The 24,792-nt window shown below is 39.7% G+C and overlaps 2 protein-coding genes and 1 long non-coding RNA gene across 11 annotated transcripts in view; 1 reads left to right on the top strand and 2 right to left on the bottom strand.

Annotated features, from left to right (window-relative positions):
- LOC130427911 (uncharacterized) overlaps window positions 1-2,060 on the top strand; it is a 63,106-nt gene extending 61,046 nt beyond the window's left edge. Inside the window, exons 4-5 of the long non-coding RNA XR_008907371.1 lie at window positions 766-900; window positions 1,327-2,060. This is a non-coding gene — a long non-coding RNA (uncharacterized LOC130427911). The remainder of the gene's footprint in view (window positions 1-765; window positions 901-1,326) is intronic.
- Window positions 2,061-9,791: 7,731 nt separating this feature from the next.
- Window positions 9,792-16,581, bottom strand: inhbb (inhibin subunit beta B). 3 transcript variants are annotated; one of them, XR_008907352.1, is made up of 3 exons: window positions 15,703-16,581; window positions 11,061-11,998; window positions 9,792-10,987 (listed from the first exon to the last, which is right to left on the bottom strand). XR_008907352.1 is itself a non-coding variant. In XM_056755433.1 (2 exons), exons 1-2 carry the CDS (start codon window positions 16,064-16,066, stop codon window positions 11,217-11,219), a joined length of 1,146 nt encoding a protein of 381 aa, XP_056611411.1. In that variant the 5' UTR covers window positions 16,067-16,581; the 3' UTR covers window positions 9,792-11,216. The 3 variants fall into 3 exon arrangements, 1 of the variants encoding a protein (XP_056611411.1); XR_008907353.1 differs by having other exon boundaries at window positions 9,792-10,934; XM_056755433.1 differs by having other exon boundaries at window positions 9,792-11,998.
- A 1,285-nt stretch (window positions 16,582-17,866) lies between these two features.
- Window positions 17,867-23,289, bottom strand: si:dkey-3d4.3 (ras guanine nucleotide exchange factor F). Of its 7 annotated transcripts, none has more exons than XM_056755429.1 (9): window positions 22,584-22,820; window positions 22,313-22,467; window positions 20,948-21,141; window positions 20,725-20,807; window positions 20,301-20,379; window positions 20,133-20,179; window positions 19,939-20,059; window positions 18,898-19,078; window positions 17,867-18,585 (listed from the first exon to the last, which is right to left on the bottom strand). In XM_056755429.1, the coding sequence occupies exons 3-9, from the start codon at window positions 21,108-21,110 to the stop codon at window positions 18,000-18,002; spliced, it is 1,260 nt and encodes a 419-aa protein (XP_056611407.1). In that variant the 5' UTR covers window positions 21,111-21,141; window positions 22,313-22,467; window positions 22,584-22,820; the 3' UTR covers window positions 17,867-17,999. The 7 variants fall into 7 exon arrangements, with proteins under 7 accessions (XP_056611407.1, XP_056611404.1, XP_056611410.1 ...); XM_056755426.1 differs by lacking the exons at window positions 22,313-22,467; window positions 22,584-22,820 and adding exons at window positions 21,838-21,909; window positions 22,033-22,166; XM_056755432.1 differs by lacking the exons at window positions 22,313-22,467; window positions 22,584-22,820 and adding exons at window positions 21,838-21,909; window positions 22,033-22,166 and having other exon boundaries at window positions 20,139-20,179.
- Between the last annotated feature and the right edge of the window lie 1,503 nt (window positions 23,290-24,792).

The following is a 24,792-nucleotide window of genomic DNA, read 5'->3' as shown; positions in this document are numbered from 1 at the left end:
TAACTAAATACGTGTCGTTTTCACATAAATAATTAAAATGCAGTAAAAATGGACATAAATAACTTGCAGATTCACAAAACATGAATTTAATGCAAAAATGTTAAACTGGCACCCCAGGTATGGGAATTCACCGTTTTTACAATGACGAGTTTTAAAAGAGATCTCAACGATGTCACAGACTGAGCTCAGATTGGCCAAATATGCAATTGAAGTCCATGTTATTGAAGATCACAATATGAACTTATTTCTCATTCATTTGACACAAATCCTGGTTATTTTACTTTAACAATCTGCATTGATCTGTCATACACTTATTTTTTGATACACTTAATTTCTTTCCAAACAATGTTTGGGGTCAAGATTTAAGATTAATTTTATATATGAATGAAAAACAGCAGAGAACTCTATTTAATTTCTTAAACCATGAAAGAGCAACCTCTGTCTCTGAGCAATACAATTTTCCACTATGAATGTGACAACCTGATGTGTTTCTCACGAAAAATCTTTTTTTAATCTACTCATAACTTTAATTACTTAAATAACATCTTCAAGATTCTGTTGAACGAAATGATCATGTTGACACGCGTCTTATGTTCCTTCCTTTTAAAATGTCATTACTCATTCATTTGATTTATCCCCAGGGTAACCTGACAATACTTCCTGAAGTTAAGAGATGTGCTTCTTCATTGCTTCTCTACATCTTGTCGTTTGTTTAACTGTGTGACTCATTTGTAATGTGTGAACAGTACAAAACTCTTTTTTCAGGTCCGCTGTGATATAACTTTCCATAGAAGAAATTACGACGGCATACGTCCAGAATGGAAGCGTCTGTCATTGTGTCAGAGCTCTTCGCAGTCTCTCTCTGTGGTCTGCTGGCGCAGGGATGAGTAAATCTTTCGGGTGAGTCATGGGACTTTGCGGAAAGCTCCGTTCCTTTCCTTATCTCCGTTGTTGTTGCCAAAGTCTTCATGTTTACCACTGGACAGCTGAACATCTGTCCTCCACCCTCTTTTCTTCTCCAGGCGAAATGTTCCCAAACATTAGTGCTTTCTTGGGTTTGTGTCGTGCCATTTCAGTTTCACGTGTCAGCGACAATGTGTGAACGTGATGCAGATGTATATTATACAACCTAAAACAAAACACTGGTGTTACACAGTGTCTCCTGGCTTTTACCCAAGGGCACATCATACAGTATATGACAAGCAGCCATCTAAAATGCTCAAATGCTTTATATGTAAACATTGTTCGTCACTTAAGCAACACCCAAAAGCAATGAGTGTGCGCTATGATGCTATTTTTAAAACAGACATGTCTCTACTGTTCTAGGTTACTCTCAATCCACATATCCCAAAGGCTTGCTCCACCCTAAACATAATATTTCATCAGATACCAACCATGTTTCTCACACTTGAACTTTCTGTTTGAGGGCATCGCCGCTTCTTCCTTCGAGGGTCTACGTGTCATCGCCGATAACACGGCTCTCGGACACGGACAGGATAGAGGACCGGATGTCTTTCTCATTGACTCTCAGCGTGCAAGTAGACCACAGCTGCCCGGTTTCCCCAATCTAATCTTTGCTCTGGCCCTGCTCTCGGCCCTCACATCAGCTAATACACTTGTGGTCAACATCGGGAAGTGTCTGAGATAACTGGAGGATTAAATTGTGCTGAGAGCCATTAGGTAAGATGTGTGGAATCCACAGTCATTACCTCAGACCCGCTCGAGCAGCGCACATCCAATGCCACCTTATTTGGGCAAATGCCTCATGTCATCATTGTTGAGTTGGAAAAAAAACAGCATTGCACATTGATATGTGCTTTGTAAATGTGAAGGGGGATTAAGCCATAGCAGTTTTGGGCTTCGGTTACTGTGGAGTGGCAAGAAAACAACATGAATCAGAGGTTTTTATTGTATCACCGTATTAATGAACGCAGACTGCACACAGGAACATGTTAAGGACCGTGACTGAGCATTCACGCCCAGGAGAAAAGGATATTGCTCAGAGGTTGCTTTTCCAAGAAGATTTAATGGTGTTCTCACTTACGTTTCATTAAGGATCAACGTTGTCTCGTATGTTTTGTGTCATTACTTAGGAGAAGAGGAAATATAAAGAAATGTCGATGATTGTTTAGACTGCAGTTAATGTAGATATTATGTCGTTTGATTTTCTAAGAGACCAACATTTTCATTGTATTCATTTATTTGATGTGTGGGTAGTTGACAAATACACTGTACATGTGTGGCCTGTATCAAACACTGAGTTACAGAGTAAGTTTTAAAAACCAGACTAACCCAACCTGGTTTAGATCAGGTTCAGCTGTAGCACAACGCTTTGTATTAACTTGTCAACTCAGGTTTGATCCAAAGATTCTGTGGCGCGTGCACCTGAAAGTGTGACACGTGCGGCAAACAGCCAATCACACAGAACACAGATAGCATCAACAGTAGAATTGACTTCTCACGAGTATCAGCGCAATTCACTTTCACGTTGAAGAAGAAGAGATCATTATGAAAAAATGTCATGAATTGAAACACATTTACATGGCAGGAATAAACAGTGCTGCAGGGAAAGTTTAGCTACTCGCTATATCAATACAACTGAATTAAAATTATTTGTATAGGTTTACAATTCTGTCCTGACCACTGTCGTCAATTATTTAACGATAGCATGTATTTAGTTTGGCGGAATTTAACTATTCTGTGCAAACTCTCTGCTGCCATGCAGCCTTGCATGGATATAGGAGGAGCGCAGCAATTACATGTCCCCTAAAACAAAATTATTGCCACCAGTAGAAAATAATTCCCCCAAACAAATAAGCATGTCTAAATAGCATAAAGAACGTGACTCATTATGCAGACTGGGTTAAACTATAGCAGTACGTCTGGCAGGGGGAAGCGTACACCCGGAAACAAATAGCACTGGCATTTTGGAGCAGTTGTTAGCAAACTGAACAGGTTAAACGAGCAGTAAGCTGGCTGGGAAAGCATATACCCTGCAACGATATAGCAGCAGAGTTTCATGAGCAAGTTAAGGAGCCAAGTGGGTGAAACAAGCAGTAAGCTGGCAGGGCACTCATTCGACGAAAATATGAAGTGTGGAACTCTGGACACTTCACGCACTCAATTGTCGCAGTTCGCTTATGTGGCAGAAGGGAGGCTGACACACCTAGGTCTGGGAACTTTAGCCGCTTCTTTAGCCGAGGCCCAGCCGAGAGGCCAAATGAACAACAGGGAAAGAACCCAATCACGTTTCCTTTTGTGCTGTTGATGAGTTATAGCAAGAAGAGCGCAAACAACAAGCACTTGATGAGAAACGCAGAGAATGAGAGTGTCACCCAAGTTCACTTTGGTGGATTCGCACGGTAAGCGGCTATTGCGAATGTCCAGTTCACCCTTATGGGAAAACATGCGGTATGCGGCAAAACACGGACAATTCCGCCGGTGGAGCAGATGAGATTCCACCGCTCATGTGAATACACGCAACACTGTTGTGACTTATTCTGCAAGCGTCTATGTGCCAATTACAAAATCATCCAGGGTGTAAACTTACTTTTGGCTCGCAATGTCTGATACACAGAGTAACGTTAGATCTCGCACTTAATCACTGATCAGGTGAAGTCCTGCTCTTACATAGACTCTCAAGACTGCCCAACTTATTTTGAGCGAGACATAAGCGGAACAACATGCAATGTATAGCTAAATGCATTAAACAAACAGTTCATACCGTCATATTTTCAGCTCACTGCCCCTTGCTTGCGAGAAAAAAGCTCCCGTGCTGGCAAGCGAGATCGACACTCGCGCACAAGTAGTAGCGATGGTGGAGGTAGATCTAAGTTTATCCAACTATCCATGATTGCAATTGCGCGTTGCATATCCAATGAATTCTAATTAATAAATGTTAATATACAATACAAATACAGGCTTAGCTGCAAAATATTTTCTTTACATCTTACCCCTTTAACATTTAAAAATTGTAGTGAGAGATAGATGGGGGGGTGGCTTCGCAGCGTAAGATATTTTGTCAAAGCTGATTTCTAACCCTGAATAAAATCTGCTCCGGAGCAGGTAAACTGTGTTACCATGGCAACGAAACCCGCTAAATCTACCTTCTTTAGCCCCAAAACTCTGCGTATGCTCAAACTAAACACGAACTTACCTGGGTAAAAACCTAAACCGGCTTTGTGATACAGGCCACTGGTGTGAATGCAAAGAATCAGAAACCATTTGATGTTATTATTATTAGTAGTTTTATTAATAATGATAATAACAACAATAATAAACAGTATTTTACTGTTTATTTATTGTAAGTTTTCTGTTACTTTTATGCACACGGAGCTACAAGGCAAATTTCTTGTACATCTAAAGCCGCATTACTTGGCAATACAGTTCATTCTGATAATTCAGCTCTACTCAGAGTTCAAAACAATGAGAGTTTGAGACTTTTTCTGAATCGCATAAGAGAAAACCAGCAAAAACTATAGCATCTGTTTAATCTGATCTGCCTGTGTTCTCTGTGTTGTGTTCAATGTCATGTGCCCTGCTTTCTGTTTTCGTTCCCTTAAATAGTTACCTGGGGTGTGGTTCTGGCACGGGTCTCAGGAATGTTCGCTATGCACCTGTCATCAATCTATGTATTTACATTAAATCACACAATGGGATCCACATTAAAACAGAGGCTTTTGTGTGTTGCCTGTCTGGTGGTAGATTATGGGCAGGCTTCCAATCTCACATAGTGCAGCCTTTGAGAGTGGAAAAACTTAAGATGGTATCTAGAGCCAGGACATGATCATCAGAGAACCCTGCGCTGTGTGTGGCTCTCGTCCCCACTTTGACTCAGCGCTCTGTGAAATTCATTTGAGTCGGATGATAACCCCAGCCTTTGAATCATGTACAGTCCCAGAGGGAAAGCCCAAAGTCTGACAGATATCTTGCCTTGCAGTAGTCCAGCTTTTTGCTCTTTGATGGTGTGCTGGCCATGGGCGCTCGCTGTTGTCTAATAAACATCCCCAGATGGTTTATCAGCATATCCTGTATCAGATAATGCCAGAAACATTCATCAGACATTGCTCGTATCTCCAACACGCAGCAACTGTTTTTCATGCTTTATACGTGTTACCAGCCACAATAGTTGTTCTGGTTGCTGAAAGGGAAGGTTTACCCGAAAATGAAAATTCTGTCATCATTTACTATAATAAATATAACAAATCATAATCAATTATGTTTCTGCACAAAAATGAAAAATCTTTAATCTTTTATTCACTCTTTTGTCATTTTAAACCAGTGTGACTTTCTTTTTCCAAAATAATATATTTTGAAGATAGTTGGTAACAGAACAGCACCGACACCCATTCACTTCTATTGTATGGACACAAAACCAATGCAAGTCAATGGGTGCTGGTTAACAACATTCTTCAACAAATTTTCTTTGGTGTTCTGCAGAAGAAAGAGAGTCATGTAGGTTTGAAATGATAAGAGGGTGAATAAAAGATTACAGAACTTTCATTTTCGTGGAGAAACATAAAACTGATTATTATGATTTTTTATATTTATTATGTTATACAGTATACTTTATCATTTTTTTGTTTTGTTTTCATAAATCATCACTTTTGGTCACGCTTCATGATTGCATTTGGGTTTTGCAAATATTTACCCAAACAAAAAGAATACAGTTTTTAATAACACTGAAAAGTAGCGGTTTTGGAGACACAAGGTTTTTGCCATATCTAGACTTCATATCAATCTAGAGTTTTCAGCGGATACCTATTCCTACTGAATTCATTACTCAAAAAACACATTCCGCGCATATTCACCCTCATTGAGAACATCCTCTCTATAGATCTTATATCGAATTGATCCACATCCGAGTGCAAGCATGTCAAGTCTCTGTCTTTCTTTCATCTGATCAGGTTGCCTTTCTCTTTGTGTCATTGTTTCAGGCTTCCTTTTAACCGAGACGCGTGTCACCCAAGAGCGACATTCCGTTATTCTTTCCCCTGACGTTTTCTCTTACACATCTCTTCCGACATCAGTTTCTGCTCACAAAGGTCTCCTTTCTTCCATACGTGATGAAGACCGCATCTTCAGACGCGGCATCTCAGCATCTCTTTTTGGTAAGATCATAAAAACCCCCTAAAAGCAGAACAATGGAACACAATAAGGCACCTGCAAAATAACAACCCTGTGATGAGGCAAAGAGGAATGATAGCTCGCTTTAAAGTGTACAACCACACCTGAAATCCCCTCTAATGGAATTTCCCTCCTCGCAAACACAGTGCGCTCACAGATCCACAGCTCTGGCGTTTCCAAATATGCCCTTATTTTCTGCATATGTTCCTTGTATTGTGAGATCAGAGAGTTGAAGGTTTTTGTTTGTGAACTTGAGAGCAGAACTGTGTTGCAGTTTCACTTGTACGCGTCATTGTGGCAATCACCGTCAGTGGTTTCAACCCTTGCATGCCATGCACCACGTCACATGAATGTGAGCAGAAACTCTGCCTGGCTGAACAAAAGGCCAGCTGTTTGCTTTTGGCTCTGCCGCGACGTGTGCGTGGAGCTTTACTCACCAGCACAAGTCTTCTTTCTATATTTCTTCAGTTCTCCAAAGGTTAAAATAATCTCATCCTGCAGAATATTGCCACAAAGCAGCCTCGATTGACGTAACCAAGACCTGGCAGTCCAAAGTCAGCGTTCACTTTTTTTATTACTGCAAAGCTAAGCAATGTTCCTTACCGTTTGTGTTCATGCAGCTAAAAACTTTTGGCCATTTGAACTTCTATGGAAAGTTTTTATGCATTTTTCATCATTTACTCACCCTCGTGTTATTCCAAACCTGTATGACTTTCTTTCGTCTGCAGAACACAGAAGAAGATATTTTGAAGAGAGCTGGTATCCAAACAACCTTGATCCCCATTGAATTCTATTATGTTTCTAGAAACATCATTTTTATGTCCCACAGAAGAAAGAGGCGTGTACAGACTTTAAATGATGTTAGAGGACATTTTGACAAATTTCCATTTTTGGGTAAACAACCCATATGCTGCTCACATATCAGCTGCTCTGATATAAAAAAAATTCACAGGTCTGCCTTTTGGGTTTACGGTGCGCCTTTAGTTTCTGTAAGTTTGTTGAGTTTACTATCAACGCCTGCACTGTGGCGACTCTCTGCTAAAGTTCCCTGCGGAGGTGACCCTTGTTGATCTCTGATCCCCCAGCCAGTACGAGGTAAAACCACAACACAAATGGAAGCTTTGTGGCCTTGAATGTACTCTAGTGCTCAAGGAGTCAGGAGGTCAACGTGGAGGAGGGCGGAGGGGCTGATGTGTAGAGGAGTGTGACAAACCTTGGGCTGTTTTTCAGTGGGGTTAAAGAAACTTGTAAATCCATGCTTCAGACATGGACTTGGGGTTTAGTGCAAAGCAGCTCTAGATAATTCTGTGTAAATCTATCATTATAAAGAAAACTAAAACAAGGACTTTGGAAAATAAGCATACCTAACTGTCATGTAACTTGCTTTTTAGTGTTATTTTACGTATTTGACAGATACAAAGCGACTTGAGATGCATTTAAGGTACGCAGTTGATCAGCATGTTTGTGTGTGTTTTCTTAGAATTGAACCCACAACTTGTTTGCTTTTTAAGGTCCAGTGTGTCATTTTTTGGAGGATCTATTGAAAGAAATGCAATCTAATATACATAACTATGCCTTCAGAGTTTTACGAAGACCTTACGTAATAAACCATTATGTTTTTATTACCTTAGAATCAGCAATTTTTATCTACATACAGCACTTACATGGAATTTGCCATGTTGTTTCTACAGTCTAAAACATGATGACATCTTAGTTCTGTATCCGCCGCCATAGTACTTAGAAAGGGAGGGGCGGAGTGTGCCGTTGGTTGCAATGCGCAACCTCACCGCTGGATGCCGCGAAATTACATGCATTGGAACTTTTAAGCAATGCTTTACCAACTGAGCCACAGGACCGCTACAATTTTAATTTTTATTCTGTTTTTCATTTGCTGTTGGACTGTCTGTGCTTCACACCCACAGTTGTTGGTTTATTTGTCTGAACATCTGCAGCAGCACAAATTAAGTCTCATTGGATTAAAGAGCTATATTGTCATTGGTTCTCTCAAGTACGCTTTCATCTTTTTAAGCCTTTTCACTTCAGTCTGTAATCCCTTATGAGAATGCATTGTGCAAGCCAATTCAGGGTTAAAATTCACATTTAGGAAGTTACTCAAATACTAAAACTACTTATTGCATGTTCGATGCACTAAGAATACTAAGTAGAACTAAGTTTTACTATAGTAAAACTGAGAATACTTGTTCAAATCCTGGCCATTTATTCCCAGGGAACACACATACTGCATAGTCGCTTTGGATATAAGCGTCTGCCAAATGCATAAATGTAAATTTATTTCCATATAAAGTGCACATATAACTTTTTTTCTAACAAAATGCACATGGGACATCTGTTTTTTTTCTAGCCTAAATGATCAGATCCTCACATGAATGACCATATTATAAACTAGCACTAAACATGTTCTACCTCATGTCATTTCGCATTGGATTTAGTCAGCGTAACTCTTTTGACCTCAGATGGTGTTTATAGATTGTTGGGTCATGTGGGATAGTTAAGGTGTTTGTGTGTGTGTGTGTGTGTTTGTGGCTTCATGAGTTTGCCTGCAGCGCAACTATGGTATCATTAACATTCCAGCAGTCGTGGCGGCACCGTTAACACTCCGCTACAAGACGAGACAGCTCTGCCTTTACAGCTCTACCTGCTGCACTTTCTCTCTCGCCGTCTTCACCTCTTGCTTTTCTCACACAATAAACACTCTCAAATGCGCTCATGTCGGTGTTACTATCATGACAAAGACTTTCCATTGACTTTTGTTGTTTGCATTCTGAGCTAATGGGAGTTTTTTCCAACTGTCTGTGTTCTTTATGTACAGTATATAGGCTACAGGTATTTGCAGACATTCTTATATAACTGTGTACACACGTAAAGATATTGTGGCATACATAAATGCATTGATATATATATATACATTTGAAATGTGTGTGTGTGCGTGTGCATAACTACAACACTCACATCAAAATATTTATTCCCTCCATGTGGGTGTCGATACTGACTCGTACCACATCACTCTTGCACTGTCATTTTCAAGTGACTTCTATAAACACGTAATTTTTCACACCACTTTGTCTGTCTCATTTGACAGATGTACGATGAGCTACACTTCAGTTAAATATGTGACTGATGTCGTTGGGCTGCGTGGTATGTTTTGCAGCTGTATGTACTGGGATTCAGCAGAACCGCCCCGACCGTTGGTAGGTGTGCTGGCTCGCTTTGTTTGCTTTTGGTATTTTGCTGCAGCGTGTTTGCATCTACGTCTCAGAAAACATGTTTAGGGCTTCCAGGGGACCCACACTGATGTAATCCGTCTCTACATGTTATGGCGTAAGAGACCTCTTGCCCTTGAGCTAAGAATGTACTAAAAATGACAAAAATGAAACCGTAGAGCTCATTACATGCACGTGAAGTGTCTATACTGAAATCAGGTGTATATATCAATATATATATCAATAGGCTTATTTCTGTTGTCTCACAGCAAGCTCTTTACCTCGGTAATACGCAGCAGAGAACTGCAACTTTTTTGTGTGTAATTTGAAATGCATGCAAAAGTTTAGGTTTGTTTATGCAAAGTCATACATGCTCTGATTTGCAATGCAACATCAGTGTTGCCATTCTGATGCTGTTAAAAGCAACCGCTTCACATTTCAGAGTACAAGGATTTAATGCATTTATTTTCAAGTTACAAAATATTTAAGAAAGAATATTTTTATTTTACATAGTCTGTACAGAGATCTGTTTATCTAAATGACTTTGTAACAACAGCTAGGAAATAACTCTTATTAAATAGAAGATCAAAAAATTGAAATGAAGTGAAAAGAGATTGTGTTCCATTGGTTTGCTGTACATAGTAGAAAAATGAGACAGAGCTACAAACAGAATCCATAATGTTGTACCCTGATTATTAGGCCTCTTGAGAATGATCAATATTAATTTTATACACACATAGGAATGGCCTTGCCATCTTTTTCAAACTGCTAAAATAATGGCCTCTTTGGTACAATTATTAGGTACAATACATTTTCAAGAAATTCAGTTTATTACTACAAAAATAACATTTTCAATGGCAGTTTTTTGTCTTTTAACTAATCCCGCAACTTTTCAGTGCAAACGTCGTATCAATCATCCGCTTTGGAAAGCAAGCGAAAGATCACATTTCAAGTATTGATAAAAAGTTAAAGACAAGCAGTACAAAAAAAAAAGAAATCAGTTTGACATGTTTCAGGATTACTGTACATTGCATAATTCATGCGGCACTTTATATTAAAAGGACTATGAGCAAGGGTTGGTCCACCTCTGTGTACCCTTTTGAAGGCTTTGCAATATGCAAGTGCTTAAAATTGTGCATTTTGAGAGTTTTCGCAAGTGCTTTACTCACTGTAAACCAGCTGGACAGAATTTCAGTCGCTCCGCGGGTCAGCCGCTGAAAAGGTAAGGTTAGTGTCGGACCGGTTATGCAGTCTTCCACATAGACGAGAACGGAAGAAGAGGTCGTAGTTGTAAGACGATGTTGTCCAGAGGACTCGCAGTTCAAGTAAAACCCTCGCAACTGACTGATGTGTATCAATGCCGCAGACAACTGGAGTCATTGTTCTGGGATTGTCTCTGGGAATGATTGGGATGCACTGATTTTGAAGTCTCCTCCTCAGCTGGAATGATTTGTCGTGTTGTATAAAGGAAGCTGTCGAAGTGCTGGTGTTCTGAAGTTGAGTCAGTGCTTGTACGACCGGTGGGACGGTTTCTAAGTACTTTTTTCAGTGGGTGACGATGGTTCGGAAATGTCCCTCTCCTTTTTGCTGTTGGAGGGAATTGTGTTGAGCCACTTTTTTTTAAGTCTAGAAATGGCAAACTAGAGAGAAACCATTTGGTGTTATCATTCCCTTATCATCCCAAAGCTTTCATATTCATTATAGAGTACCAACCTGTCATATATCTGATGATCAACTGCTTGATGCACACACACGTGTGTGATTGTACTTGGTGAGCGCACAATTAATAACACATTCTATATGAACGTGGTACAAAAACATCATAAATATGACTGTCTCTGCTCTCGTATTCAGATTTAAACAGGCATCTCAGGCGCACCCGCACTCCTCCACGATCATGTTAGGCACATCACGTTTGACAATGTTGTACTCGTCGTCGAAGTAAAGCATTGACATGGTGCTTAGTTTGGTGGGTATGCAACAAGAACTGACTGATCCAGGACTTATGCCTCTCATGCGATACTGGTTCACCACTGCGGTGTGGAAAGAGGAGGCGGACCCCGGAACACCTGCCATATACGCTGGACAGCTGCCCTCACAGTAGTTCCCATAATACCCTGCGGGTGCGATGATCCAGTCGTTCCAGCCAATCAGTCGGAAGTCAATGTAAAACTGCTGTCTGCAGCACAAACCGCCATTGGTACCGTCACACTCTAGGCCTCGCTTCCGGATGCGGTGCTTGCCATCTGCCTGCTGAGCACGGACCACCAGGAAGGGTCGGTGCGAGGGGTCGTTCGGGTCCACCAAGATGGGCAGCACTTTGGTGGCCTCGCAACCATCGCAGTGGATGTCCAGGTCTTGACGTCGACCCCCTTTGCCCAGCAATTCTCTCACGGGCTCGGACAGAGGAAAGGTGTGCCAGCCGCTGCGCTTCAACTCCACACGTTTCTCCATCACAGGCCAGTGCAAACTCTGCCCGCCGGGCTCAAGGAAACGCACCCTCACCGTGACCTTCCTCCTCAATCCTTTCTCCTGAGAACCGGGCAACAGCTTGAAGTAGAGCCACAGATTGGCCTGCAACACGTAGAGGTTCTGATTGCCCTCATTGGAGATCAAGAAGTAGAGGCCGGACTTGGATGAAGCCGCATCATCTGTAAAGGATGGAAAAATGGTGTTTAATACAAAATGCATGTTTTCTCTCATTATTAGAAGACATCCTGACATCTCTTTAGCAACATTGACTAACATAAACCACCCAAATTGTCCAGATAGATTAGGTGCCACAGTGGAGCTCTGGGCCCGCGTCCAGTTGGCCTGGTGATTTAGGCTGAAGATGCTGGGCGAAGAGGGTGGGAGGGGTCGGACGTGGGCCTTTCCCCAGGGGGTTCATTGAGTTCATAAGAAGTGCTGTGAAAACCCAGAGCTCCTGGAGCCTCTGAGAGTGACAACACAATGCCGTGTGAGAGGTATTAGGAGACTGCAATGTCACAGCCTAGCATTGAGCGTGTGGCCTTCAAACGAAAGGCATGATGAGGCAACATAAAGGCTATTTACATGACACTGGCCACTTTCTAAATACAACAGTGTAGTGATTTGTGAAGTCTTAGATGTAGAGTATTTTTGTTTTTCATTTGATTTTGAAAGTCCTTTTGACCACCTGGATAATTCGAAAAATGTTATTTAGATGCCAGAGCTGTTTAACACAGGCAGATTTGTTTTTATTGGTGGTGTTTAAATTGCAATTATAGAAGCAAATAGTAATGACAAATAAATGGATAAAACAAATAGTTTTCTTCTTTACTCGGTATGGTTTTTCAAGTGTAAATGTGAAGTGGACTAAATCACTTTCACATGTTCTCGAAACAAGGTTCTGGTGGACAATGCCTAGCTGGTGAAACTGGTTGACCCACATGGTTACTACTAAGGAGAGACCAGCATCCTATCCCAACAAATGGTTACCATGCAATGCTGAATTTTATAACAGGACTGTCAAAACATGTTTTGTCAGCCCTTTCATATCTCACAGTGCAGACACACAGGGCTCAACTGTGACAGAGTCAAGCCCTGGAGATACGTCAGGTGTGAACAAGTATGTACTATGATAATAGGGAACATGCTCCTCCACTTTTGTACCTGCTGTATGCCTCCTGGATAGAAATCTTCTTGCATATGGATGTGCACAAATGTTTCATAGCCATAGCTTGCTGTGAATTTATTTACAGAAAGGATTGTCCACTTTGCACTCTTTATTGGTTCTCCATATTCTCTTTACAGGGTCCACGGATGGATGCTGACAAAGATTTATTGATACTGTAAATAAATAACCTTACAGTGTTCCCTCACCTTCATCCAACTTGACTCCCGAGTCCTATACATAAATAGTGAGAGGAGTGTGAGAAATATATGTATTCAAAATATGGCATCTGTGTCATGAACGTGTTAAGACACTGAAATCACTGGCAGTAAAACAATGATTTTAGTCTTATGAGATATGGCTCCTTTTTGTACCTTAACAACATACGTTGATTTATAGATTCAAACTTTAAAATAGAGAAAGGTTTATTTTTGGGGTTCACTGAAAACGCTCTTGTGCTTTAAATGCTTAATGTGAACTGCTTGTCGAAGATCAATAAGATCAAGAGCATGGCAAGCCACCCGATTAGATTTTGACCGCCTGCCAATCAATTAACACTACGGGCTCTAATTTCTTTCCTTAGATCAAATGTCAGAAAGATTTTCTAAAGAGATCAGTTTGGCTCTTTGACCTCACGGACACCGTGGCACGCTGAATAACGTCTAATAATGAAGTCTTAATACCCTGCGCTGAACTGGTCCTGTAGAGTTCAGCGAGTCCGAATGGCTACGCTGACAAATGAGAAGCGAACATCTACCGCTCCGCTCCTGTGGCTACGGGACACCAAATACTTCTGAAATGGCCCGTAGGACAGTGTCAATAGAGAGCTGAAATTGGCAGCTGGCCTCTCCTGTACTTTGGCAGCCCTCTCCTTATTGCTGTCCTGAAGCAGGGAGCGAGATAGGCGCTACCCTCTGGTTTACGATCTCTCCACATATCATAGCAAGCAGAGAAGAGCATGCAGCACCGGAGGCGGCCCGGTGTCCCGCAGCTGCAGTGATTTGCGCATTGCACCTGACTTTCGCAAATTCAACTTTTTCTTCTCAGCACGCACCTCTGAGCAGCATGCATCTGGGGTTCTCCTAATGCCACTGCCAGGCTCTGCTCAAGGGGTTAGCGCCAGCTGGCCTCGAGGCAGAGGGGGGTTTGGAGAGCCAGTTTCATGATGCATTACTGCTCAGCGGTTCAAAGGTGTCATGAATAATAGGGGAGGCCTGATGAAGCTTTGATATTTTAAATGCATGTTCAGAGTAGGATATAAGACGACCAACCCCCACACCAGCCTCTGTCACCCACGACTCAAATGTCTCATGCATTATTCTGAGTGATATCTTTTGTTGTTTTTGTTCCCAATGTTGACATATTGGGTTAAGCAAGAACGCACAGTACTCCCACAATAATCGCCCTTCCTTTTGTCAGGCTGTCATGACTGGGTTCAGATCATTCTTATTGGAGCAAGAAGTTGGGATAATGTCCGAGATAATTGTGCCGCACGGTGTGCTGGACTGGAAGATAAAGCAGCCGGTTCTGCAATATTTAGCCTTAATCCCTGACGTGTAGGTTTGTACTTAGAGATAAAATCAATAAAAAGGCATGATATATTATATGTGACCCTGGACAACAAAACCAGTCTTATGGATCATTTTTTGTAAATTGAGTTTTTTACATAATCATATTCTGAAAGCTGAAGAATAAAGCTATTGATGTATGGGTTGTTAGGATATGACAATAAGTGGAGGAGATACAACCGTTTAATATTCAGGAATCTGAGAGTGCGAAAATATCTAAATAATGAGAAAATTGCTTTTGAATTGGTAATCAGAGGCACTGTAGCAGGCCATCCACTCACAAAAATAAGGTTTTTATATATTTAAGGGAGGTCATATTTATTAACATCATCTTTACTTAATATCCTAATGATTTTTGGAATAAAAGAAAAATCGATCAATTCGATCGATACAATGTAATTTTTGGCTTTTCCTAAAAATGTTCATGTGCTACTTAAGACTGGTTTTGTGATTCAGGGTCACATATACAGTATATTGCAAATCAATGCCTCAAATGTGTATGAATGTTTTCTGCATACACTTACAACAATTAACCCTACATATACCAAAGTAATCAAAAACTGTAGTAACTATAGTTTTACCATGATATTGCAAGTAGAAACAGGGTCATACAAATGAGAATCAACCTACCATTTTTAAAATTGGTTATTAAGATTTAAGTACACCCTTATAAACGTGTGATAGTTGGCCTACACCAACTTAACATGCATCCATTGCGGTTTATAAAATGAGATGAAGGGTTGTCTTCCCCAGCAACTAATGTGCAGGTAATTACTGTAAGGAAACACATTCCTTATATGGAGATCATTAGAAACAAAGATTTTTGTCGGGTAATAAAGCGAAAAAAGGCGTGATGAGGTTCTTGCCCTCTCATTACCGAATTATCCGTAATATTTTGATTACCATGTTTTTGATGCTCACTCGGCGTTCCCGAGATGTTCCAGCCTGGATCATAATTGATTCGGCACCCACCAAAGGATCTGACAGCCCGCTTATTACTTTTTATCGTCATATCTTATTATAGTTTAAGAAAGAGTCACATTCTAATTGATCCAATTACACGCGAACGTAAGATCAAAGACGCACGTCTCATGAAACCAGCCAAATTCATTCAACTATTTAACACAGTTGGCATGCGGGCTGCTTTACACACCTGACTCGGCGAAACTGATTATTTCCGATGTTTCCTCCTGCACGTCGTTGTAGGCGGCGTGTCCATCTAAGTTGGGAATCTCAACCCTCCCGTCCTCCCTAACTTTGCCGGCGTGAAGTTTGCGCAGCGCCGTAACCATGGCAGCTTTGGGAATGGGATGAGTGATATTAGGTCTCTCTCTCATCTGCAGTCTGTTTAATATGTGCCTTTTAACCGCCTCCAGAAAGTCCGTGTCCATTCGGCCCGAATCGTCCCGATGCCCGAGTCCACACGAGACGCACTGGGACTCCTCGGTTCCCACAGTAAACTGAGCCGAGAGCATGCAAGCCAATAAACAGCTCACATGGAAAATGTAAATACTCATTTTCTTAAACAAGCGTCCGTACAATCAAACGAATCAGTTCATGAATTCCTACCGTCTTCTGTCGGTTTGACCTACAAACAGGACAAATATATACTTCCAGCAACCTCCTTTGACAGATGTCCATTCATAACGCTTGCGGTCATTTTATGAGGAGTTCAATGGAAGACTCTAAAACTTCAGTACTTGAAAATGCGCGAAATATATCATCTCCAGGATAAGTGACAAATTATTGGTGGCGCGTGGCTATGTGGAGAACCACAACAAAACGAAATAAAGCAGTTACTGGCGCTCAGTAACCTCCCACGAAAAACGCCGGTAATTCCGTTAAAGTTCTGTGTAGTCAACGTATTCGTTCATAACGTGGCTTTCCGCCGACTATCGCGTTAAGCGTGATGTTTGGTCAGTTAAAGTGTTGGGAATTCCGATGTTCTTCTAAGTGTTTCTTCAGCCTCAGGAGAGATGTTGCTCTTGTTCTCTCGTGTAATCGCGACACTTGTAAAATATCCTCACGCTGAACTTTTTATTCTTCAGATCACGTGGTACCTCCAGCCAACTAGAGCATCCGTCCTACATGAACATCAGAGCCTTTAAAGGGGTCATATTACCGCTTGTTTGAGATGTAATGCAATGTGTATTAAGGTTCAAAGGTTCAAGCGACCTCGTTTGACAGATGTCCATTCATAACACTTTCCGTCATTTTCTGAGGAGTTCAATGGAAGACGCGAACACAGGTAAAATGCGCGGAAATATCATCGCTTTCTAGGATAAGTGACAAGTTGTTGTCGGTGCGCGGCTATGTGAAGAATGTCAATAAAGCAGTTAAAGTTACTGGTGCTCAGTAACATCACACGAAAACGATTTATTTGTAGGACTTATACACTCGTCTATATTGTATGTGTTTTGAAAAAATAGACGTACTTACAATGCCAATCTTTTTATTTGATGTTTTAGCGCCATCTAGCGCCTCAAGACACTTTCTACACCTTTAATGGGTTTGTTTTTCATTAGTTTTAAGCAAATAGTTTCTTCATATGGATTATCAGCCGTTATGCACATTTGATTGTTGCATTATTTACCTGTTTATTACAGACATGCAGATGAAGGGGAATGTGCGTTTTGTCTTAAAATATACGAAAATACATCAGGCTCATACATCCCAGTTGTATACACTAAATTCAGACTGCGTCCTAACAGCTATTCTCACAGACTAGGAATTAGAAAGGACTTAACAGTATTGCTTTTCATATTCCAGTTCGACCAATTTACCTTTTTATATGACTGATTTAAAGAAGATAAGACCGGTCTTGAAGAACCGTGTCGTGGAATTAGGCTGGATCATGTCTGAGATATATTCAGGTGTATATTTTTTTATGTATATAAATGTCTTCCATGTCTTTGTTACTCTTTGGTCAAAATTACTGTGAGTTGTTGTAACTCAAAACACTTATCTATGCATTCTGCTCAGCATGAAATGGTAAATGCAAGTTTGTCGCCCTCAAGTGCTACAGAAAAGTGGACTTTTTGGCAAATTCAGACTGTTCAATTATTTGAACAATTTCTGACTTTTACTAAAAACATAAGGATTACAGATATATTTATTCCGTTCATTTTTTTAAAACAAATAATACTGGCTTTAACTTTGCTGTTTTAAGAGCCAATTCTTCAGTGATTTTTGAAAAATAGTTTAGAGAAAACTGTTGTCTTTCAGTGAAACTTTCAACCCCCGTATAAGTTAATATTTTAGAGTGTTTGTATATGAAAACTGTGTAAAACTAATGTTATAATGACGGACGCTGTATAGAGTTTGTACAAGACTGAATTCCATTTTAATGCAACCATTCTACCACAGGATGTGGATATTGTTACAAAAGTCTCATTTCTCACAGAGAAAGTAACAGACACTGCAAATAACTGAACTCTCCTCCTTCAAGATTTATGCCATTGTCATATGCCACACTGAAATCCCATGCTGTCCTTGTAAAGGTTTACCTCCCAGGACTAAAAGCAAGTCTGGCACATGGAGAAGCATGGCGTCCTCTTTTTGTTCTGCCAGGTGACCACTGTTCCATTTCTCACTGACAGCCTCCTGGTTCTCAAATGTGAGACAGCTGCCTTTTATCTTAGCCTCTTTCAGTGCAATACTAAAATCAGGCGAACACTTACTATTTTCCAGTTCGAGAGTCTGGAGTTCAATGCCGTTTTCTTGCAATGTGGGTAAGCACTTGTTTTTAAAGGGTCTTCGCTTGTTATTGATGTTGTGCGAGTTGGGTATTTCTCTGGAATGGACACTGTGTGGAGCAGTTGGCTGAAAACCAGGACCTAGACCAACGCTGCAGTGATGGACCAGACATGGAGAGGTAGATCCAGTTAGGAGTGGAAGCTTCTTCCAGGTCGTTGTCGTGAGGTTAAAACTCCACAAACTATTCTGAGGTGAACTCTGCGTTTCTCCTCCACCATAGACAAGCATGCTTTCTTTAAACAACACGGCAGTGTGGCCAACTAGTTTTGAGGGACCTGAACTGCATAGTATGAACCAATGTATTAGTATGCATCAGATAATACAATAATAAATATTGCAAAAAGTAGAATTATTGTTGATGTGGATATCTGATAAATGCAAAACAAGTAAAACATGGCAGGGAATACATTGTTATTAGGGTTGTGATAGCTTTCTGTCTGCTGTTTTTCTTAGTCAAGAGTAAGGGAAATGGACTGCATGAATACAGTGAATGTACGGTTGCATTGTATCTTACTTTGTATTCACTTATTAAAAGTGATATTATGTGGATTTGAAAGACAATAATAACTAGACAGATATGAAAGACACTCACAAGCATTTGATGAAGCTCCAGGTTTGACTGGTAGAACTCCATTTCCACAAGTCTTTCTGTTCTCTCAGTCCCTGAAGGCCACCATAGATGTACATACAATCCTGGTGTGTAATAGCTGAATGACCATGTCTGGGACCAGGACCACCATTTACATGGCTAAGTTGCGACCACACTTTGTAATCTAGTATATAGTCATTTAAAAACGGCAACAGATTTAATACACATTTTGAAATGAACAAATGTTGGGTAGATTTAAGTCAACAGTAAAAACATACTCTTTATAACTAAAAATATTCTTCATCCGTAAAAGGGATATTTCAGAGGCCAAACAAAATTTCCCAATGTTTTACTCAAGGCATCCCGACTGATGGTCAATCCTGACTGAATAGCCATATTGACAGCGCTATTAACGTTAATGTCTAGCTTCCGTTATCGTGCGTGTGAACCAGAGTACTGTTTTTCCTTGTTTAGCGCTTTTAATATGGATATTTCTCTTAAACAAACGCATCGATTCGCTTCAAAAGACCTTTGTTTCGACCACAGAGCTGTGTTGAGTAATTCTTTGATGGATGGATGAACTTTTTTGAGCTTCAAAAAATTGCCCACCATTCACCCCCATTTTACCGTTTGGAAGAAAAATGATACGTGGTGTTATAACTCCGACTGCATTATTCTTCGAGAAAGTCATATTCAGTCAGGATGCCTTGAGGGTGAGTAAAACATTGATAAGTGCAGTATAATCAATCTCAGGCATTTGTTGGGGTCTGACATTCCTAAACACCAATAACCTTGGCCGAGGCTTATTAAATATTTGCTCGGAGGAGACTCTTTGGATGAAGATAAACTACTGTATGTATTAGTCATGCACTCTTCTTTATACATTACATTTTAATTACAGTAATTTTTCCAATTTTCAACAGTCTAAAATTGTATTGTGTATCTTTAACTTTAATAAGGCGCTATAAGGAGAGATAACTCATTACTAGTATGTTTTCAGTAGATACTTCTCATAGATCATAAATGTCATGACATAGTACTTACCCAAATTAAATTTCCAGAAGTCCTTTGTTGACCCTCTAATATCAACGTATCCACCATAGACATACATACATGACCCAAAGATGACTGCGCTATGCCCTTTCCTATTTGCTGGTGTCGTTCCCTACAAAACAGACCATAGTCATGAAAGCCTAATACTGTAAGTGTAAATACACTTTTACATGAGATTGTTATACCTGTACCGTTTCAATCCCAGTTTTCCAGTTAATCCAGCATTCACTTACTGCAAAAGATGCAAAACTAAAGAGGTGACCAGCGAAGTATAACATGGAACAAAACTGTATGGTGTGCTGTCTAGGCGTCACACTACATAAATATAAGAAATAGTTATACATAAATTGTACCTGTATCGAAGACCCAAAGAGGTATTTTTGAGTTGCTATATGCAGAATCTTGCATTCCCCCAAAGACGTAAAGAAATCCCTGATCAGATATGAAATTGTTAAATGATATTAACAGTCTTCATTGCAGAGCTCTCTGGACTACACAGTTCTGAACCGTTATTTATGTCCTTCTGTGGTCAAATATTTGTGTACGTTGACTGCTGGCTGTATATTTAAACCATCTTGTAGGCGATACAATATAAAGTACATTCAAATAATTGTAACTAAAGCATCCATTTCTTGGCCATTTATTTATTCTATATAGCCAAGTAGTACAATTTGTAGTTACCCTGTTGTTATTGCACAACAACCTAGGCAGGGTGTCTTGTATCATACTGTATATTAAGTTATTCTAGTAAATCTCTTGAGTAATCGTTTTATTTACCTGATGTCCTACCATGGTATGCTCCTCTAGTTCTTCAGGTGCCTCCTCGCAATGACAGGGAAGCTCAGCCCACGTGTTACATGCTAAAAATACACAAAGTACCACTCATGACAAGTCATGTCAACAATCAGATATCAATCAGTGCCGTCTGAATCTGAAATAAACCACCGCACACTGCAATTCATTCATTCAATCATGTCACGACTCACCAGGGGCGACTTACCCACATTATATTTCCAGAAATCTCTCAGTGAGCATTTTTCTCTGCCTCCCAGTAAGTAGACATGGCCTCTGTGGGCACACGAAGCATGCTTGTAACGGTCACATGGTGCAGGGCAGTGCTGAGGCAACGCGGTCCACAAACAAGCAATGCTCCCTTGGTTCATTCTTGGGCTCTGAGAGTCTCATGGGTTAAACCTGGAGAAACACACAAGGGCTGCTAATGAAGTCTGGTTAACGAAACTTCCCAGAATAGCACAGAAACATTTTTATTGGAACATTTGTATGTAGAACAGGTGTTTTTATTGTAGTGTTTGGTAATACATTAGGTTACTGTTCAGCAAATATGTGAGCAGAAATCACCTGAAGTGTATCGCCTGAAGTTATCAACATTGTGAGTTTAAGGGCACTGAGTATATCAGATACAACATGGAACTTGTAGAAATGAATACATAGAACACTATGAAACATTAATGAATAGTTAAATTTTTAACAGCAAGTTAACACAAACAGTGTACTCCACAAACACAAGTTATTATTTGTGACCAGTCTCGCTTTAGTTCAGTTAAACACCACGAGTTTTGCATAAAATTGACACATGCTTTAAACAAGTTAAACAACATTGTGAAGACTAACAGTTAGACTATTCTGGAGTAAGACTAACTTAGTCCATAAATGTGTGTTTTTAATGTCTAACGTGTAATGTTTGTAATGTCATATGATCACTCTCGACATTCCAGTTCAATGCGATCTAAGCCCGTTATACAGGGCGTTACATCGCTAAACAGTCTCGTTACATAGCCTACTAGTCTGATATGAGCATTAACGTGCAACTAAAACAACGTTTTCCGATCACGTCACATTCATATGCAATTATTTATGTAAAGTACTCACAACAGTAGTAAGAAGCTTGAATGTTACGTTACTCGACTCCTTTAAGAAAGTCGTAACGGCGTCACATGACCGCTGAGAAGAAACGTTCAATAGTATCACATCTTGAAAGCAGCATGTCGCGTATAAAGTTACTCGAAAGACACGTATTGGTGACTTTATTATAGATACTTGGATAAGTTGAAATGGATCCCTTACCGCGTGGATTCGTCAAAATATGTATTTCCTTCTTGTAACGCTAACCGATGTTATCAAAGTATTTCTCCCAGCGCATGAGAGGGAGGGGCCAAAGACTCTACTACAGTAACTGAACGCAACACATCTTCATTTCTCAACAGAACTTGCGCAAACGCAATGTATAGAAGCGTTTAAAGATAAGACTGCACCCTGTTTCATATAAACTGTTACATGGTTTACTTACAGATGAGAAAACCGAAGTGAAGGAAACGTAAAACAATAAAAGAAGTGTTAACGTTACCTAATTTATGTGGCATGACGTTAATACAAAGCTGAGAAGTATTCCAGAAAGCTGGTTATGTGACATACCAAGATAACCTCCACTTGCGGTTCCAAATACGGATGTGACTTTCTGGGTATGTAAGTTACCATAGCAACCGACTCTCTGAAGATAACCTGATACGGAGCAGGTTATGTTCAAGCCAGGGTTAGTTCATATTTTCATTTCAGGCCAAATTTGCATCTCTTTACTTTTCCACCTGACTATACTAACTATATGATATTTGACGCACCTCAAATAACTTGTAACCCAAAGGTTTTTTTCTGATTCCCAGGGTAAATGTATTTATAGGTTATAACCTATATGGCATATTGTTTACAGATTTATTGTTCCGTTAACTATTTGAATCTACGGTGGCCGCTAGGTGTCACTGCGCTGCAACAGAAGAAAACACACAAAAAAACACAAGAAAATTCTGAAAGCATCTCCATTAGTTTGGCGACACATGCCTTGCAAATACTCGAAAGACAAACAAACACAGAAACGCGCTGCAAATTCTAGCAACACAAGCTGCACGGACGACAATGTAAGTGTTTCCGGGGGACCCCAAAAACTGATGCACCTGATTGGAACACTCTTCATTTTGACTGTTCAAATTCGTTAGTGGAGTTGTCAGCAAAACTGACTATGTCGACAAGAATAAGTTTTTAATCATTTTTTTAAACCTTTAAACTTTTTTATAGTGACACTTGTTTAAGTAAGTCGAGCAGCTCCTACGTCTCATCGTTTTTGTTAAACTGTTCAAATCGACTGGCTAATAATATCCTACGGATGTACGTTAAAAAAAGGAAAAGTAAAGTTATAAAGCAATTACCTTCAATGTGGCTGACAACTCCACTAACGAATTTGAACAGTCAAAGTGAAGGGCGTCCCAATCAGTTGCATCAGTTTTTGCGGTCCCCCGGAAACACTTCCGTTGTCGTCTGTGCAGTTTTCAGCGTGTTTCTGTGTTTGTTTGTGTTGCGAGTATATGCAGTGCGTTTCTGTGTTTGTTTGTGTTTCCAGTATTTGCAGGGCATGTGTCGCCAAACTAATGAAGATGCTTTTTGTGTTCGCATCTGTTTTCTTCTGTTGCAGCGCAGTGACACCTAGCGGCCACCGTATAAATCGGATACAAAAATATATTTCTTACGAATGTTTTTCTGATCCTCAGCCTCCTCTACGGTATTGAAAGGCCTTTCTCCAAATTACAATTTGTTATTGGTCTTTGAAGATAGGCCTTATACATTTCATTTAACATATGGAAAGCCAAGTCAAAAGAAAAAAAAAGAAGAAAATGGATATGTATTTGAAAGGGATATATATTAGGCTACATTACATATCGGACATGTGACTGGGCCTAACATTTTAAATCTCTACCTCTGTCCCATCAGACCTTCAGCCTCTACTCCGAATTAACTATCATACATAGTAAAGTCTACTGAAAAGCATTACACAAGTTTTTTTTAAAAATTATGAAAACTGTAGCAGTTTTTATTTTTTTTATTATCAATATAACTACATCAGCAGTTGAAGAAAAAAAAAATACAAAGTCAGATTTCAGAAAACCAAATAAAGGAAGTAATATAAAGGGAAGGAACAAAAAAGAGGTTTAATACTGTCTATTAAATTAGCAATGTAATCAAATACATACACAACACAATTTTGGTAAATACCATGGTAGACACATCAACATCAAAACAGTACAAGCATGTCAACAAATCTACACTTTATGTTACAAAGATAGCCATGGTGAGTATCTATTTTAAATATTTTAGTATAAAAATACAACATATATTTTAACTATATATTTAGTTAAATAATTAATAAAAGGCGTTTAATATATAAATTCAATAATATGAGTTTTATGGTTTTTAATCCCGCATTTTATACACTGATGCAGATTAAAGCCTTCGGTGAAGAAACCCTGATTTATAACGTTGTTTTACGGTGAAAAACATTAAGCTTCCCGGCCGTTTCCATGTTGACTCGTGAAATCTGTGATCCATTGACAATGTCTTCATGTTGTTTCTGTGAGCACTTGTTAACTCTGTGTATCACAAAGCTAAAGAACTTCACATAAAATTTTTACATAACTTTTACCCCTGTAAATTAATTTTGGCCAAGTTTGGCTATTCAACCAGATTGTTCTTTTTGTGGTGATGAAGATGAATCAGTAGTTCAATTGAATTTTAGTCACAAGGTTATTTTGGACTGAAGTTTCATTATTGATTTTTAATTTTGTTTAATAATTTGATTGCTATTAAAAAAAGAAATAAATGTGTTTATTTTCGAACACTGGCTTCCCTACATTGGACAATGCTATCAGAACCCTGTGCTTGCATGGAAAAAGTTATATCTATAAATGTAAAGTTATAGGTTCTAATCATAATATTATTGTTTTTTGTTAAAAAGTTTTGCCAAAAGTTTTGCCAAAACCCTTATAAATTGAAGAAGAACAA

This window comes from Triplophysa dalaica, chromosome 8, assembly GCF_015846415.1.
Source record: "Triplophysa dalaica isolate WHDGS20190420 chromosome 8, ASM1584641v1, whole genome shotgun sequence".
In the NCBI taxonomy this organism is placed as follows: domain Eukaryota; kingdom Metazoa; phylum Chordata; class Actinopteri; order Cypriniformes; family Nemacheilidae; genus Triplophysa; species Triplophysa dalaica.
This window is presented reverse-complemented; position numbering and strand designations above follow the sequence as displayed.